Source organism: Tachysurus vachellii, chromosome 4, assembly GCF_030014155.1.
Source record: "Tachysurus vachellii isolate PV-2020 chromosome 4, HZAU_Pvac_v1, whole genome shotgun sequence".
Taxonomy (NCBI): domain Eukaryota; kingdom Metazoa; phylum Chordata; class Actinopteri; order Siluriformes; family Bagridae; genus Tachysurus; species Tachysurus vachellii.
The window spans coordinates 25,971,846-25,990,695 of NC_083463.1; the positions used below are offsets into that span (position 1 = coordinate 25,971,846).

The 18,850-nt window shown below is 38.1% G+C and overlaps 1 protein-coding gene across 7 annotated transcripts in view; it reads left to right on the forward strand.

The window, feature by feature from the left end:
- Positions 1 to 2,641: 2,641 nt before the first annotated feature.
- The window catches only part of lrrfip1b (leucine rich repeat (in FLII) interacting protein 1b), a 47,137-nt gene continuing 30,928 nt past the window's right edge, over positions 2,642 to 18,850 (forward strand). For 2 of the 7 annotated variants that reach the window (XM_060868574.1, XM_060868573.1), the window contains exon 1: positions 2,642 to 3,258. In XM_060868574.1, coding sequence (XP_060724557.1) covers positions 3,169 to 3,258 — 90 coding nt within the window. In that variant the 5' untranslated portion in view covers positions 2,642 to 3,168. The remainder of the gene's footprint in view (positions 3,259 to 18,850) is intronic. The other 5 variants (XM_060868577.1, XM_060868575.1, XM_060868576.1 and 2 more) reach the window with 4 other exon arrangements.

An 18,850-nucleotide genomic window follows, 5' to 3' on the forward strand; every position in this document is an offset into this window, starting at 1 on the left:
GGGTTTGATTCCTGGGCAAGGAACTAAACCAGCTACTGAAGGGTAAACTCTCAGTACCAGTCCTGAGACTGAATAATATACTGTAGGAGGGTTGTGTCAGGAAGTACATCTGGCATATAACCTGTGCCAAATCAAATATGTGGACCAGATGATCTGCTGTCGTGACCCTGAACAGGGAGCAGCTGAATGAACAACAACATTCAAAGGTGCTAGTTGTTTGCTGGTAGCATTCCATTTTACAAAATAGAAACTAACCAATATTTAAGATACAATTAATTACAATTATGTATGCATACTGAATGCATAGTGTAGGATATTAATTATATCCATGTATGAATACATTGTGACATAATCTAAAATATATAAATCAATCAAAAATGGAGGACATGTAACATCAGCATACAAATGCTGATCTGAGATGAGATGTGTGTATACTCATCTATTTTTTGTACTGTTTAGCCTATAAAGTGTCATGGGGAACCCAACCTATCCAGGGGGCACACACTCACACACACACACACACACACACACACACACACACACACACACACACACACACAGAGAGAGATCCATATATGAGATCATTGTTATTTTGTACATTGTTATTTATTGCATTATATTTCCTTTATTATTGACTGGCTGATTTAACTACATTGAACTACACTATGATAAGAAAAAAACTTTTTCTTTAACACCTGTGACTACACAAGAATCTGAAAAAGGTTCCTATAAACGAGTCAAATCGAGGAACTAGTATTATTAATTGTTATAGTCACTGATTAATGACTAAATGACTAACTAGGAATGTGTAACAGTAAGTTGCTTAGCACACTGACACTGACATACAGTAAACCAGAAGCTCTTTATAAATATATAAAGGTAGGGTTACATAAAGGTAGCAGGGGGTGGCTGGAAAGTGTTTATTTTAAACAAGCTTATAAAATACTCCCCCTACTGGCGACATGATATAACTAATTAACCGCTGATCGGGGGAAAAAAGTATATATAGTCACCAGGTGTGCTGCTGATTAGATATCTGACAAGAACAAGTACAAAAAGATACATTTTTATTTTTACCATTTTAGCTTAAGTAAATTCCTGTGGTCACTTTACACAACACAATACTCCATTTGTTGTAGTTGTCCAACAAAAACACACGAGGGCGCCAAAGCACCATTTAGACATCCAGGTGTTTTAAAGCTTCAAATGTGAGTAACTGCTAACTGATGTAAGTAAATATTAAATTATAAATTCTATTTAAATCCTGTTTTTTTTTAACCTCTCCAATTACTGAACAGTTATGTTCTGTCCTTAATATTGAAAGCTTAGTAACTAAAGCCTATTCTTTTCCTAGTACTTAATAGAAATGACCTAATATTATATGCTAATATTTATTCAGGGTTATAAAATTGGGACTACTACTTAATATGCAGATATTTTTATTTACTGCATTGCGATCATATCATTTTAGATGCTGATGCTGTTGTTTACTATTTAAAAATCTGTGTTATGCTGCTACAGCAAGAAATAAAATGCCAAATCTTACTTGTGTTTAAAGCCATTTGATCTATTACTATTACATAAGATGTTAATGGTCAGTTTTAGAAATGATTGGTTTGAATTGTAGAGCCACAAGGATGAGGCCAGTGGTGCTCTTTGCAGTCCATAAGAGTTCTTGCACTTATCCTAATGGATCTCATATTGAATCAGAATTGTGCACTTTGTCATGCTGGAATAGATCACTAGTGCTAGTGATCTTGTTGTAAGCAGGATTAGTGCTCACTTTGGTCCCTTGTACCTTAAGGAGAACCAATGATTTTTAAAACAGAAAGTCGAATTTATGTACAAAATGAGGTAAGTAATGCCAGAAGATCACAAACAAGCTGTGTTCATGAAGCCATCTATTCAAAACAGTAAACAAAATAAAGGTTAATTTATTAAATTTAGTCAGTTTGTATGGTGCTGATGTATGATGCTGAAGTATTTAGCTAGGATTTAAGTAAGAATTGTTAGGCTAACACACATGTTAAGATACCATAAAGGTGCGGGGCTGTTTTTATGGTGCTATAAGGAAATAATCTTTACATTAGATAAGTAACATTCAGTAACTTCAGATCTCTTTTTTTTTTTTTACTTTTTATTAATGCAGTCTGTTTATACTGTTTTTCAAAAAATTGGCTATGAATTTGAAAATGATTGAATATTTTCCTAAACTCTGTGATTTTTGTGATTGTAGTAAGGAATTGATTATAGGATGTTGCTCAGTCCAGCATCTTAATCTAGTCAATGTATTCTACTCTGTTTTCACATCTTACTATTAATTATTAATCTACTGATGCTATGAATAATTTATTCGTTCATCTAGTTTTAACACGTTCAGCTGTTTTTATTCGATTGCATTTGTGTGCTTTGTTGCACAGTTTCACATATTTGTTGTGATACTCAGGTGTCCACAAACACAACATTTGGCTTTGAATTATTTGCATTGTCATATTTCACTCCTATGAGTTTTGGTTTTATAGATCAGCAAATTATCCAAAGGAAAGCCATTGGTTATGTTCTGTGTATCCCCGCCCACATCCAGGAGCACAGGCTGAAACACCATTGGTTCAGAAACATCCAGCAGCTGGAACTGAAACCCGATTGGTTCCGAATCCCGGAACGAGCAGATCACCTCCTTCGGCTCTGATGTCCTTCGGGCTTTTGGCGTGTCGTAAAAATAAATGCAAACTTTTTTCACGTGCAGTTTCTAGTTATTTGTTTGCATTTGGACGCCGTCGAGCGGATGCACGTTTACGTCGTGTTCCAGGACATTTGCACGGTTGTGATGTTATATTCTGAGCTGTCATCAGTGTGTTGTCTGTTATCGCAGTGGATTAAGGAATTGTCATGATCCTGTGTGAATTTTCTGACACAACCGAGGCGTAGTTGAAGGAGCAACAAGCTCCTGTAGGATCTGTACACGTGCTGTGGGGCTGCTATGTGGGATCCACTGGGGGAGATCCATAACTCTGTTGTCATCGCATGGGAACGGATCCAGTACAGCTGGACACTTCTGTTTAAATAGAGATCCAGTTGATTACACCCGACAGCGCGTTTTGTGTTTATATTCGCTGGACACTTGTTTGTGTAATCTTTAGCTGGACGTGATATCATATCGTAGCATCGATGGGAACTCAGGTGACTGGGAGGAAAAGAATCCCGAATCGGGAGAAAGTGTCTGCGGAGGATGATGCTCTGAGCCAAATAGCTCGAGAGGTAAGTGTTGATCGTGTATAGAAACGACACGTAGGCTTATCTGATACTGGGATCTGATGGGATCTGGTGTGATCTGCTGTGCTGGGATGTTGAGCAGCGTCATACTGCGCAAAAAACCTCCGAAGCTCGCTGAGATGTTCAGTACTATCGGCTCTACTAAACACATTGCTGATGAAGACACGACTTATTAGAAGCCCAGAGCATTTTGTTCGCTCTCAGCCTCCGTAGCGCACAGAGAATCATCTTAATGCGTCGTCACGCCTTGTTTTTCTTTTAAATAGCCCTTTGATGAGTGAGTATGAAGATCTATATGGTGCTGGATGACAAAAGACGCTGTTATTCGCAATAGGAATCAAAGGGCGCTGTTGTTGCCGTGACCCACATGACGCGCGCGCGCGCATGGGAGATTTCCCTATTAAACCCGATGAAGCGGTTCAGCTGTCAGTCTGTTAGAGTCAACAAATCAAAAAGTGCATTATAAGGTTTATGTAGCTGTTTGAAAACGTCTGGGATTGAAACGATTCCAGCCAAATTGAAAGCCAAGAGAAGCTGCGAGACTGCGAGACGTCAGACGCCTGTGCGTCACACCCGGTCCGTGACGTCAGCAGTTCACTAATGTGTTCATGTGGGCTAATCAACCCGGCTATGTTGTGCAATTGCTACTGTGGAAATGGAAGGTGGAAAAAAGGATTTCCTCTAATGTTACGTAAATTAAATATGAGATCCCTTTAGAAACATAGATTCATATCCCCAAATATTCAGTTCTTAAACCAGTGGTGTCCAATCTTATCCACAAAGGGCCGGTGTGGGTGCAGGTTTTCATTCCAACCAAGCAGAAGCCACACCTGATTCCACCTGTTTACTCAGTTGTTCTGACTTTTAGAAGAATCTGGTGTGGCTTCTGCTTGGTTGGAATGAAAACCTGCACCCACACCGGCCCTTTGTGGATAAGAAACACTGCCTTAAACGTATGACTAAATTACAGTATGTGAGTAATAGCTGCTCCCTGTAGCTTTCTTTCTGTACACTACATATAAATGGCGTGATCACATTTCATATCAGTATTATACAGATAACGCTGACATCCTCTTAGTTATGGTGGCACAGTAAGTAACATTTCCACCTCACAGCTCTAGAGTTACCTGGCCAAAGTCAAATCCTCCTATGTCTAAGAGATCTCTACAACTTCCCATTTTCGGTGATCCTGTACCCACTGTGGCCTCAGGTTCCTGTTCTTGGCTTACAGAAGTGAAGTCAGATGTAGTTGATGAGCTGTTGTAGCCTCAAGGTTTGACATGCATTCTGAGATGCCTTTTTTCTGACCACGGTTGTAAAGAGTGATCATTTGAGTTACCTTAGCCCTCTTGTCTGCTGGAACCACTGTGGCCGTTTTCCTCTGACCTTCCTCATCAACGAGGCATTTCCGCCTGCAGGGCTGCTGCTGAACGCTTTGAAGTTTTAGCACCGTTCTATGTAGATGTGAGATTCCCAAGAGATCAGTATGATCTGAAATACTCAAACAAGCCCATCTGGCAACAACAACAACAACAACAACCATACTACCACCTGACTAGCTGAATGGATAATTGCATAAATAAGCAGTGCTAGTGATTCAATAAAGTGACTAGTGACTATGGTATGTAACATCGCTCACTTCCATAAAGTGTAAGCATCTCTGTTTTTATAGAACATATCAAATGGAACGTACTACAATACAAGTGCATGGTATGAATTAAAATATTTTTAAATTACTGGCTTCTTTCATGTATGTTATCTCAAACTTACTCTATGGGAAAATGCTGATGTTGCCCATGGTCCTCTTGACATGCTGTGACCTTTTAAAGTTAATGGTGTACATCTGGAAATCATTTCCTCAGTGCCAAACCCACACAGGGATTTTTCACCCAAGACAACACTTTCCTGAAACTTGTCTGCTACACTCTGACTTAAATTTACGTTCACTTAGCTTTAACAGGCTACATGGAGAAAATAAATCTCAGCATAGAAGAAAGTTTAAGAACATTATAAAAAGATTTAGAATTAACAGTGACTTCAGGGCCTCTGGTGTTGTGTCCTCATAAAACTCTAAATCTCTGCTTCTAGTGACCGTTCTCAGAGGAATCGTTTGAATGAAGAATGCTTTAAGGTATTCACTGAAGCTGTGCAGAAATCTGTATTGCTTTCTTCAGCTGTGTTTCAGGACCGTATTTAAAGTCCTGCGCTGTACTACAGGTTCAACTATGAATTTCTGGAATTCAGGCCATGACTTATTAACAGAGAATGTTTTTGTTTCAACAACACACGGGACGATAATAACTAGAAAAACGGGTAAAATGATGACACTGATAATAACTGGTTGAACTGGAAACATGACCAATGATGGGAACATACAAATTAATATCAGTTAATATATTACTCATCATATTTTCAACAGTTTTCTTACAACAGTGTCCTCACTGTGGAGATCTTTACACACACTTCTTTGAGTTACTTTACATTACATTAATTAATTACTTTTAATTCCTTCATTACAATGCCACTTAACTACCTGCTGGTAGTATTGTCCATTGCTGTAACTCTATTTCTACCAAAAACTGTAACGAAGGAGCTTTTATTTATTTATTTTCCCAGATCTCTCACCTCTCACTCCTCATTTTGCAGATTTCTGACTATCTGAGACGATTCTTTGCTATAATCTGGCACATCTGCACTTTTTCTAGATTTTTTTCCACATGAATGTCTGATTAATATGGTGTTGAACATGGGGGGGGGTAAACATAGTAAACATCATTGTAAATGTGCTAGGGAGTCAGCACACAGACACAAACACACAACACACAGACACTGACTTTACTCACAATAAGGAAAATTCAGCACCAGCCCACATTTTCACACCTTAATTATTAAGCACATCATTAACACTTAAATAGGGTGGAGTTTCTCTGTGTAAGTAGTGACACAAAACAAAACCATGAATCTATAGCTGAATGCTGTAGCCTTATCTTTCTTTCTTTCTTTCTTTCTTTCTTTCTTTCTTTCTTTCTTTCTTTCTTTCTTTCTTTCTTCATGCCTTTATTTTACCAGGAAAAGCAAATTGACATTAAAAATCTCTGTTACAGGAGCATCCTGACCAGAATATGCACAACATCCAAACACACATCGCACAAATGAATCAAATTACAATATAATAAAATGTATTATGAGAAGAGAATCAATATCATACATAACTGAATCAGGTAAAACATCTACCACCAGATCACTTAAAAAGCATCCAAAGAGATCAGCTCCTTATGAGAAAGCAAAAACTCCCTGAGATGATATGTTGAAGAAACATTGAGAGAACCCAGACTCAGAAGGAAACCTCATCCTCATTTGGGTGACACTGGAAAGTAAATAATATAAATGTAAATAATGTCATTTCTACAACAGTTTATAATTGTGCAACCAAAAAGGCTCCTGAGAAACAGTTCAGCATTCAATACAGACTTAACACTAATTCCTTCATGCCGAAGTCTTCAATCGTTTGCTGATGAAGACCCGAGCACAAAGCTGATCTATACAATAGCAGTTCAGAGATAGTGATAGTCTCCAAATTGTTCTTTCGACAGCAATCCCATGGGTCATGGGATGTCTAAGCAAATCTATCCCAGCAGAGTGCACCACCAAAATTATTATCATAGCTTATTGCAGGACTAGAATCACTTCTCTCCATGGAAGTCATTTCCAGTCTCCTAAAGATTTAATGCAGAATTGTACCTTGTATTAAAAAGAAATAAGATGGATCATATACTGGGCTATATGATTGTGTCATACATCTTTTTATCACACTGAGGGCAGCTGAGGGACTCGTGCACCAACTATTACAAAAGATGTAATAATTTATGATACATGGGTGTGTAAACTTTTGAACAGGGTTATCAGTGTAAATTGTTATTTTGTCAAGTAGGAAACATGTACATATCTAATATAGCTTCTGAAAGACAGTACTAAATGAAAAAAAAAAAATAGTTTAAACTGGGCATCCTGTTCAAAAGTTTACACCCCCCTAGATCTCATGTTGTCTACTTGAGCATCAGTGAATGTTTGCAGCTTTTATAATTGTTCCGCATGAGTCTCTAGTTGTGCAATTATGTAGCTTCTGTTGAAAAAAAGAGTGTAAACTTATGATCTCAGCTGTATTCACATGACATGCCTTTTAACGTACATTATATAAAAATTGAGTCACTGGCAGTCATATCCCCAAAATCTAATGGTAATATTAAGTATGTGCGGTGTAGCTACTCTCTGGAGCTTTCTATCTTCTTTCTGTATACATGCTGTGCAATACATCAGAGTGGTGCTATTTATCTATCTATTTATCTGTCTATAAATAGTACTTTATATTATAAAAATGAAGAACACTTCAGCATTGGACTCTTTTAAGAAAATAATCCATGACCCATGGGGGTGTGATGCAGTCTGACACGAAGCAAACTGCTTCCTCTTCAGTAGAATTAGATTTTTAAGCTAAAGAAGGAAAATATTAAACACTTTTGGTGTGTTTGGTGACTTGGAGTCACATCTGGTTGCATTACTGTTATCTTTAGTTCTTTCATTACCCCAACTTTATAAAAATTGATTTATTTTTTCTTCATGTGAAAGGATTCCCAGATGTTTATGCTAGGCATATGTCTCGGTTAGGCTCTTGCAGCTGCTTGAGTTTGCGGTGCTTTATAATGGCATATGCTATTTATTCAATTCCATATTATTTGTACTTTTATCAATGGATAAAAGGAATCTAAAAATTTTAACTTTAGTTTTAGTTTTTGAATAAAGTTTTTAAATCATATTTATCCATAATGAGCAAGCCTAAAAGTTAGCAAGGAAAAACTCCCTGAGATGATATGAGGATGAAACCTTGAGAGGAACCAGACTCAAAACGGAATTCATTCTCATCTGAGTAACATCGAAGAGTGTGTAATCATAATTATAATATGTTTATAAAATGCTCATATTTTAACGAAAATAATTTATTTCTATAACTGTATATAGTCAAGTGCAATTGTGTAACAGTGAGCTTTTTAGCAACTCAAATGAGCATTAGCATAAGCACTGCCACTGCTGGGCCCTTGAGCAAGGCCCTTAACCCTCTCTGCTCCAGTGGTGCTGTATCATGGCCGACCCTGCTCTCTGACCATAAAAGGTGAGATATGTGAAGAAAGAATTTCACTCTGCTGTAATGTATATGTGACAAATAAAGGCTTCTGTTCTATAACAGTCCCATATATCTCCAGGTAGTCCATGTGAGGCCGTCCCCAGTATTTCTTCCATATATTTCTTCTCCTCTGTTCTATTGTCACTGCCTCTTGAGCGCAGTCTGGTCATTCAGAATTGGTCTGAGGTGTAAACAGAGAGACTTTCACTCTACTGTGTTTATACTGGACTTGGCTCCTTGGCGTATGCAGCAGATCCAAAACATGGCTGGAGCTAGTTGGAAATTTTCAGTAGTTTATAACCCCCTTCAGCCATGTTTACTGCATCGCAGACAGATGAGACAAGCTGTAGGATTTCTTCCAAAAGTTTGTATTTAGTTTCAAGAGATGAGCCATACATGTGGAAATAGTTTACAAGTGACCAGATATTTCTTTCCATAGTTACACATCTATAGATATTGATTTATTAGGCAACCTTTGTTATAAGAACATTTGCAACATTGCAGATCTGTCGAAAGCTGCATAGCTATTAACTGACACCCTTAAACCCACATCCCCTTGTCTAATGTTAGGAATGTGTATGGTATTTGGCAGAAACACTTACATTGTATCTCCTTTTATACAACTGAGCAATTGAGGGTTAAGAGACTTGCTTAGGCAGCTTGGTGGACCTAGGATTCAAACTCACAACCTTCTGATCACTAGTTCAAAACCTTAACCACTAGGCTATCACATGCCCACACAGGAATGTCTAGTCTTATTGAATTTCCTGATTTAAACATGCTCTGATGTGGCCTTTGAGGTGTGATTCAAACATGTTAACCACTAAACCACCATCCCTCCTAATTTAGAAATGGCAAATTTTGTACAATTCACATGATTTTCTTTACCAACTCTGACCTGACTTTGTGTAACAAATACGAAATATTTGGTTTTTACCAAAACCTGTGGTTCATACAACATTCTGCCAGTGCCACATAGAGTTGTGAGTATGATCTTATATGGCTTGTAATGTGAAATGCATGGGACCGATGGATATACTTTTAACGAGCATTCGAATGAACAGTGAAAATATCCTTGTTACCCCAAGATCACATTTTATGTGGCCCTAAATTTTAAACCGAACCCAGATTGTGCTAGTTGATGATGTAAGCACAATAAGTTTATTGTTGTAGGTTTGTTTTCGTTGTATTAGCTGACGCAGAGAACATCGAATTCAGCGAGGATCATCTTGGCACAAGTAAAAAAACTTAAAAGTCTGCTGAAATTACACAGTGAAAAAAATTGCTGCCTTTTTTCCTCTTTGACATACCGTATTTTCCGCACTATAAGGCGCACCTAAGAGCATTAAATTTTCTCAAAAATCAGCCGTGTGCCTAATAATCCGGTGCGCCTTATGTGTGCACTGAGTTCCAAAAGTCTGTAAAAATGTCATTGTGCGACTTTGGTAAGCGCCCCGCTTGATTGACTGTTGGATCATTTCCCGCTGACACAGGGACGTGTCATACATACACTATGTACGCTGGCAGCGATAAACCAATCAGAGAACATTACGTAATACGTACAGTATGTACGCTTACCTCCGCCAGGCCTCTGGTCGGTATACTACCGGTATGTTGCAAAACAACATTTGTTTCTGCCTAACCATTATGCGCTCCACACTCCAGTCCAGTAGGTGGCAGTAAATGCACCTTAAGTTGGTTTGCCAGCCGCCAATTAAAATCAGAAGAAGAAGACAACATTTGTTTGTTTCTAAGGACCCCCGAAAATGGCACCAGTGAAGAGACATGCTTACGAGGCACAATTCAAACTACAGGCTATCAGTTATGCGGTTGTAAATGGGAATAGAGCAGCTGCGAAAGAATTCAACATCAATGAATCTATGGTTCGGAAGTGGAGGAAGCAATAAAGTGAACTGCGCCAAGTTAAGAAGACACAGTAGATGAGGACTTTGATGGATTTGTGGGAGAAGATTGATTAAAAAATAATGTGTGTGTATTGTTAAATGTGTGTATAGTAGAATAAAGTTGAACTGAACTCACTGTTTTGCTTCCGTTACCTTTTTTGTAGACCGTATGTTTTAGCATGCGTCTTATAATACGGTGCGCCTTATGTATGGGTTAAGTACAGAAATAGACCCCGTAATTCGGTGCGCTTTATAGTGCGGAAAATACGGTATTTATTACCATAGCTGCACATACAGCAAGGCTAAAGAAGAAATTGAGACCACTCTCCTTCTGTTAAATTTGATGCGTCTGACTTAAGGGCCAGCACTGTGAACTGGTTAAATGAACCCACTTAAACACACTGTTTATACAGTGTAGTTGCTAATCCCTGTAAACCTGATATATACAAATGACCTCTACCGTCTATTCTGATTAACTGTCCTCTTTACATGTAAAATGAGACACAGCAAGCTCTGACTGGTTTACACTCATTACTAAATTAAAGACCTCCTAACTGTAGTAACGCAGATATAATGGCATCTTCTGAGCTGCAGTGGAACCACACCGATGCCTGGTGTCCCTTCAGAATGGGAAAAGTATGGTGATTAGAAGGGTTTTTAAGGAACATCAGGTTTGGGAAACGTACATCGCAACCGTACATAATTAAATGTTTGGAGAACTGTAATTAAACGTGAATTTTTCATTAATTAACATTTATGTTAATGTTGCCATAACAACAAAATAAAACAACAAAAATGGATTTGATGGCAAATGGCGGTTTTCTCAAAGACAATTTAACACAGCTGTGTGCCGTTTTATTTGACCTTGCAGACGTTGAGTGAATATGATTTTTTTACCGATTTCAAAAATTGAAAGCAGCTGGGCAGCAGAAAAATAGATACTGAGATTTGAAGCAAGTAGTTTCAGGTCAAAGTTGGTCAGAATGAAAATGTAAGGAGTGAAAAGTATGTGTTTCTTCCTCTCATAAATTTATTTTAGTATTTTAATTCAAGATTTAAGTCACAAACAAATCTTCCAAAATAGTACTTCATACTATAGATGACATACTATAGTCATGTACAGTATGTACTAGTAATAATAGTACATCATACTTCATGACATACTATACAAGTACAAGTGTTTTTCACCTTCTTTTAAAATAAAATGTTTTTGTTTTTTTATGTTAAATGTTATTAAAAAAAACTATTCAGTTATGCTAACTACATCTAAGCAACAGCACCATGTTTCACTGATGCTGTGCCTTTAACAATAGACAGAGTTACTGTTCACCACGAAGATCCTGTGTGAATGTATTTAAAAATTTCTCTAGGAATTATAAATGAAGTGCCTGAGAATGTACATTTCCCAGCAAACTGGCTCATGCGAATTACAACTTTGCAGTTGTGTGACCACGCCGTGGCTGTACAGGAACAGAAAAGGGAGTGTGTCATTTTCTAAATTTAACATTTGTCTTAGTCACACATGTTGAGCTCAGTGGAACATTTGACCAAATTCACATTCATTACTTGTTCCACCTCATGGCGCTCTCTTTTTCTGACTCGTGTGGCAGAAAACACACAGCCAAAAGTGGTGTGTGTATATAATAGAGCAAGGCATTATGGGATCTAGTATGGGAGAGACATGCTGAGGAATAGGCGTGGTGGTTTTGGCTGGCAAATGGGAAAAGGTCAGGCAGGTCAGCACTGGGCACAGAATAAATGCCAGAGGGAGGGAAAGAAAATACACATAATCCTGGCTTCACTGCAGCAGAAGAAGACTGCCAAGTCTCTACTTACTGACCTGGATCATTAAGCCCCTAGACAGTGTTAACATCCGATGATGACAGTCCAGTAAACATTTTAACGTCCAGTTGGTAAATGGCAGGGCGGCCTTTTATCTGACGCATTATATATATCCTAATGTATTTCTCCTTGAGGGTGTTACAGCTAGAACAGTGTAACCTATAATGGAATATTTTTGAGAAGTGTTTTTTTATAGTCTTATATGGTCATGCATCCATCTGCATGTTCTCATAGAGTAATTCTGTGTGTGTTTGTGTGTGTGTGTGTGTGTGTGTGTGTGTGTGTGTGTGTGTGTGTGTGTGTGTGTGTGTGAGTAAGAATGGGGGCTGGTAGGATAAGCTTTAATCTGCTGCTTAGTACTTGGTACATGGAGGTGGAAAGGAGGAAGTGAAGCATTATGGGACATTACGACATTACAAGTGGATTACACTGGATCTCTGAGATGGGTGGGGTTTAAGATGTGTGTCTCAGTGTGTCTGTGTGATCTAGTATACCTAGATCTCCCTAATAAACAGGAAACTTTAGTTTAGTGTATAAGATTTGTTCTGAACTAATGATACTACACATTCAGTTTATTAAGTACAACTATATTATACTAACATTCCATACTTACCATTCAGGTCACTGTATAGACTTTCGATTTCTGATTGTAAACAAAGATTTTATCATAAAAAAAAGATTAAAAATGACGCTGGGATGTCTCTGATTCCCTCTAGTGGCTGGTTGCAGTCCAGTTTAAATCCGCCCATTTTAGCGAATGGAAAACTTGATTAATTGAAATTTTTAAGCAAAATATAGAACAAATTATTTTTGGCAGTAGTGTTCTGAAATATATTCATAATAAAAATATTTTAGAGGATTTATAGCATGGTAATTTCATGGACCAATTTCATATCAAATGATCACTGCTGATTGAATATACAGATTGAATACTGTTGATTAAAAATATTCCTTAGCACAGCAAAATGCTGTCATTGCCAAGTCAAGTCAAGTCAAGTCAAGAAGCTTTTATTGTCATTTCAACCATATATAGCTGTTGCAGTACACAGTGAAATGAGACAACGTTTCTCCAGGATCAAAGTGCTACATAAAACAAAGACAGGGCTAAGGACATGTAAGTAGTCTTTGCCACATAAAGTGCAACTGTGCATCCTGGTGCAAACAGTGCAGGACATGACAAACAAGACAGACAAGACAGTGCAGGACAAAAGACAGTGAAGACACAAAGTTACAAGACAATACAAAAAGTACAAAAAATGCAATACACAAAAGACAATAAACAGTAAACAGAAACAGCGCCGACTGACCAGTGTATTTACTGTATGTGAATACTGAATGTTCAAACTATTTCCCTGCATTCCCTATTGAAGGTCATATAGCATTGAACTAATACTGTCAGCAAAATTACACCACCTCTCGTTGAATGTATTTTTGAATATCGGCAAACAAGCAAGATTAGCTATTAGCTATTAGCTATTTATTTTACTCCACTGAAGATTAATGACCGTGAATCACGGTGAATCTGATTTTCCCCCCAATTTCTTTTCTCCTCTCAACACAGGATGGTACAGTATGAGGACTGACTGTGCTAAATTGCCCCTAGGTGTGAATGAGTGTGTTAATGTGTTGTGCTATACAGGGTACTTTCCTGCCTCACAAACAGGCTCTGGAATTATCTGTCGAGGATGAAACAATGATTAAATATAGATTTATGTATGGTTGGATGAAAATTACTTAGTATTTAGTGTGCTAAAGGAGTACATTTAGACTTCAACAGCAAAAAAAAGCACATTTAGAAGTTTTACTGTCTTGCGTTGAAAGCTCAGAGAATAACTATTGTATGTAGATTAACATGGGAGAATGTTGGATGTGTCACAGTTGCTCAGGTTTAATAATTTGTTTATATAAAGTTTGGCAAATATGTATTTGGCACATTTAGTGAGCAAAGGCTTTCACCCCAGAAGGCATTTTTTGAAGAAAAGGCATGTTGAAGCTTGTTTAAAGTTTGCTACAAGACATTTAGAAAAGCCTGTGAGTTACAGGGGGATTGGAGCCTTCTGGGGTGAGCGTGCATTGAGGTCTATGTGGTGGAGTGAATTGCCTATTATTTCCACTGTATCTGCTTGCTTTAAGTATTTCTGAAGCTCTTTCAGAGTGGTCCTTTGCTCTTTGGCTACTCTTTTGACTAATGTTCTGACACCCAATCAGAAATCTTGTTGAGAAGGTCTTGGGAGGGTTCTTTGCACCTACCCATCATGAGATGTTGTATACTTTCATTCAGTGGTGGCTAATCCTTTGTCTAATCTATCTACATGAACTACCCCAGCTGATTCTCAGTTGCACAGGTAAGGAGGTAGAACTCAGTGACATCAGCTGCTACCTTGGCTTGCCTTGGTGTCCTGCTTTTTCTTAGAGGGTTCAATACTTTTTTCCTGTGTCATATTATTTTAATAAATATAACTTTATGTGTGTACTTTTTTTATGTGTGTAGATTAATACCAATGTCTGTTCAAAATCTTCATGCGAATTGCTGCATTGGAACTGTGTTTAATTAAAAAAATTGTTGATGTATCGAATACAGTTTTCCCCAACGGTATTTTGGGGATGCCAATTCAACCGCATTATACCACTAATATATCGATGGCGGTCACAAACACAAATAATAACTGTGGGAGCTGGAAGAATTGGCCAAAGTTTCTGTGGGAATGGGCAAGATTTGGCAAAAACAGTCCCAAGCACAATTCCTAGTGCGAAACCTTGAAGGCTTTGGTCTCTGGTTTCTCGGCTGCTAGGCTGAATTGCACCTGTTCAGATCGCTGACCTCCATTCTGTGAGCCCTGAAAAAGGTCCACAATGCATGAGGAATTCATCAGTGTTGAATGAGGAATTGGATTTTGTTTCCAGCCGTGTGTTTATGTCAATAGTCCTAACTATCCTGGAAATAATGTACTGCTGTTTAAAAGGAATTGATAAAAAAATGATCACATTTGCCCTGAAAATTGTGATGAACTAACTTTCTGTGCAATAAATTGTCTTCTGCAGGCTTGGCAAATCCTGGATAAACATCAGCTTATCAACTCTAGCATGGTTGGTTATCTGCGTTATCTGTGTCACTGAAGAATGACAGAACTCAGTATTTGTACTGTATGGCTGATGATTATACTACCGCATGGTTTGGATAGCTAGACGCTAAAAAGGCCTTCAATCTCTGATTGATCACTTTGGCAGGTATTGTTATGTAGTGGGGGACGTATCCTTCAGAGTAACCTAGCTATCAATGGCAGCAGGTACCATAGCTGGCTTACAGATACCGGGTTCGTGGTTCAGTCTAGAGTGTCTGTATGACCGTTTGTGTTTGCATTGGTTTCATCCAGATTCTCCAGTTTCCTCTCACCTCTAGAAAACATTTCTTTGCTTATGCCCCTGGTAATTGATCCTGTATGAGGATAAGTGTGTGCTGCTGTGATGGACAAGTGATCCAGGGTGTATATACACAGGGTGCCTTCTGCCCAATTTTCTCCAAAGGTGATTGCTTTAAGACTGCACAGGAAGCCTGGCTTCTCCTTAAATTTCATCAATTCTAATCAAAATTGGGCTTGGGGGTTTGATACTTACCTCCACCCTGCATGAGCAGAGTTTACATGTTCTCCCAGTGCTTCAGGGGGTTTAATCTTGGTTCTCTGGTTTCCTCCAAGAGTCAAAGACATGCATCGTAGGCATCTCTAAATTGTCCTAAACATGTGAATGTGTGTGTGATTGTTTCCTGTGATGGACTGGTACCCATGCAAGGTGTCCCATGTATTGTGCCCTCAGTACGCTGGGATAGACTTTATGTTCCCTGTGACCCTACCTTCAATAACCAGTTTTGGAGATGGAGGGAATTCAGTTTTTTAGTGATACAAATGATCAAGTATCCCATTGCAGTATTGACCTGTTGATTTATTTAAGTTAAACATTTTTAATTCAGAAGTTGATTTATTTAATTGAGATGTTTTGGTGGCGTATAGCCTGCGTAAAAGCCTTTTTGAATTCCCTAAAACAAAGCTAATAGACATTCGGAGAATTAGTGCCTGTTAGCCGTTACTTGCTGTTTTAAAGGCCCAAAGGATTAACTCTCATTGGACAACAGTCTTTAAATATATTGTTTTGTGGTCCAGCCTGGACATACGGCCTCACTGCGAGTAAGTAAAGTGAAGTCATCTTGATGTTTATTGGACAGTGCGCTCCGTGATTGTGTTCCTGGTATGCAAGTCTTAAGTCGTCTTCTTATGATGATTGGTCATGGACAGAATTGCTTAGAGCCAGCAGTCTGTGTAAATTGTAAATAACATATATAAACTCTGAATACAAAATTTTGTTTGATTATTTGAGTTCAGTACTGAACTTTGGTCTCATTGCTGTGGCCTGGGTGTGATTCTTGGGCAGGGAGCAAACCCAGCCAGCCACCAAAGAGTTAACTCTCAGTGCTGGTCTCAAGCCCGGATAACAATGGGCTACATCAGAAAAGGCATCTGTCAAAAAAAACATGCACCAGATCAAATATGCAAACCAGGTGATCTGCTGTCGTGACCCCACACAAGGAGCAGCCAGAAGAGCAACTGAAGTTTGTCGTTAATAAGTCTTTCTAGCTAGATATCACTTTCTTCTGGACCTGATTTCAGAAAAATCTTTTGATGCTCGTACTTAGGAAGAGAGACTGAAAATTAAACAAGTGAGCAGACCAACAACAAAAAGCTAAACAGGTCCTTTTATAGTACATTAAAAGTGATGTATTAGAGTACATTAGGCTGCAAAAAATGATTTAGCTAGTTATATTATTTGATTTAGGTCAGATTAATCTACTATTTCTTACTGTAGGAATACAATAAACTGAATATAATATATAATGTTTATTTATCTATCAACACTGTGCTGTTACACTAGCATTTATGAGATGCTGTACACAGCTGCACGGTGAGTGTTTGCTTTACCCCTCTGATTACATGGTTTACTGTGTCATGCTGGTGTAACCATCAGCTTACAATGCATGGCTAAAATTCGTTCGCTTGCATTTACAAAATGCTATCGGTGGACGAACCGTGATCTCTTATTAGCTACCAGCAGGCTGTGTTTTTTTAGGTAAGACTTATAAAATAAGCAAACTGGATTCGACAACGACTACAGACTTGTTTTATTTGGAATGTTTCAAAGCTCTGAATTTGCTCGGAGAGTTTCCAGAGTCACCCTTGAGCACAGAGAGCTACTAAAAACAAGCACTTCCTGCAATCACTCACTCACTTTTACCTTAATTTGTCTCTGTTTAACAAGGAGCGTGGGGCTTATTTCTATGACAAAAAAAATTTGCAGAAAGAGATGACATCAAGGCTATTTGAAGGGAGAAATGTGGCCTCATTACTAAATTTCCTAATTAGGAGGAGTGTATTTTAAGCCATGGCACAGGCTTAACAAGAACAGAGGAAAGGAAAGAGAATGTGTGCCTTGCTTGTAGAGTAACCTGCCCAAAGAGTGTGTTGAGTTTTAGAGTTTTGCTTTCGAGTAGTCTAAACACCTCAAGCACCTAGAATTCTGCTAGCATGTTGATACATGCACAGTATTATCCTTACCACTCATTAATCTTTACCAGGCAGGAGATAAAAATGTAAATGCTTTGCTGGCTGTTTATGAAAGAGATCACACCACCCATCCATGTCAAAATTGATATACAATTTTTCTTAACATGTTTTTTTTTCTATATACTTTATAAGCTTTGTTATACTGGATATTCCATGTTGCATATGGGACTAGATTTAGTTTCATGTTTCAGAACAAAGTGCACATGCAAAAAAATACTACTTTATGTACTAGTTCCTCTGCTGTCTTAGTAAATGATGTGATTATTTGTAGGCCATGCACATACATTTGAAATTTAATGCCTTAGTAAATTAGTTGATGATGTTGATATGTCTATATTTCACCAACACACTTCGAGAGTGGACGCAAATTCAGGTTGTTTAGTCAGAGCGTTCACAAAAATAGGGACAGTTCAATATAATAGGAAACGATCACAAAAATAGGAACAGTTACCAAAACGGTCCAGCAGACATCAGGTTCAAAAACAGACACAGGTCGATGAGGATAGTAACTAGTTCCAAACTAAATAATACAAAATTGATGTCAACGGAAGGAAATATACTACAAAAACAGGTAAACAAGAGCAGAACTGTGGAAGAGAACTGAATGTATGCGTTAATCACAGGTGACATAATAAGATGGATGCTGACAGGGAACATGGGAGTGCGGTTTGTTGAGTCATGTGATGATGTATGTTGTATGTAAACACCTCTGTATATGACCTGTATTTGAATGCTAACCTTTAAAGTTGCAATGTCTAAACTGTTTTCTAGCTAAATTGAAACTCTGCTTAGTAATTTTGGGTAAACAACTCAGTGATGCGCATGCTTAATAAACTACATAACAACTATCAGTTTCTCTGATCAGTTCATCTCAGTCTCTGTGAACACAGTGAGGTTTAGCCTGTATTTAGGGCACTCACTTTAGAAAACAAGAAAACCAAAATATAGCTTATGTTGCTAAAAGTGCTACCACAGGGTAACCCAGTGAAAAGGAATGATCTACTACAGCTTAAAGCATATGTGTGGTCTGGATCCCATTA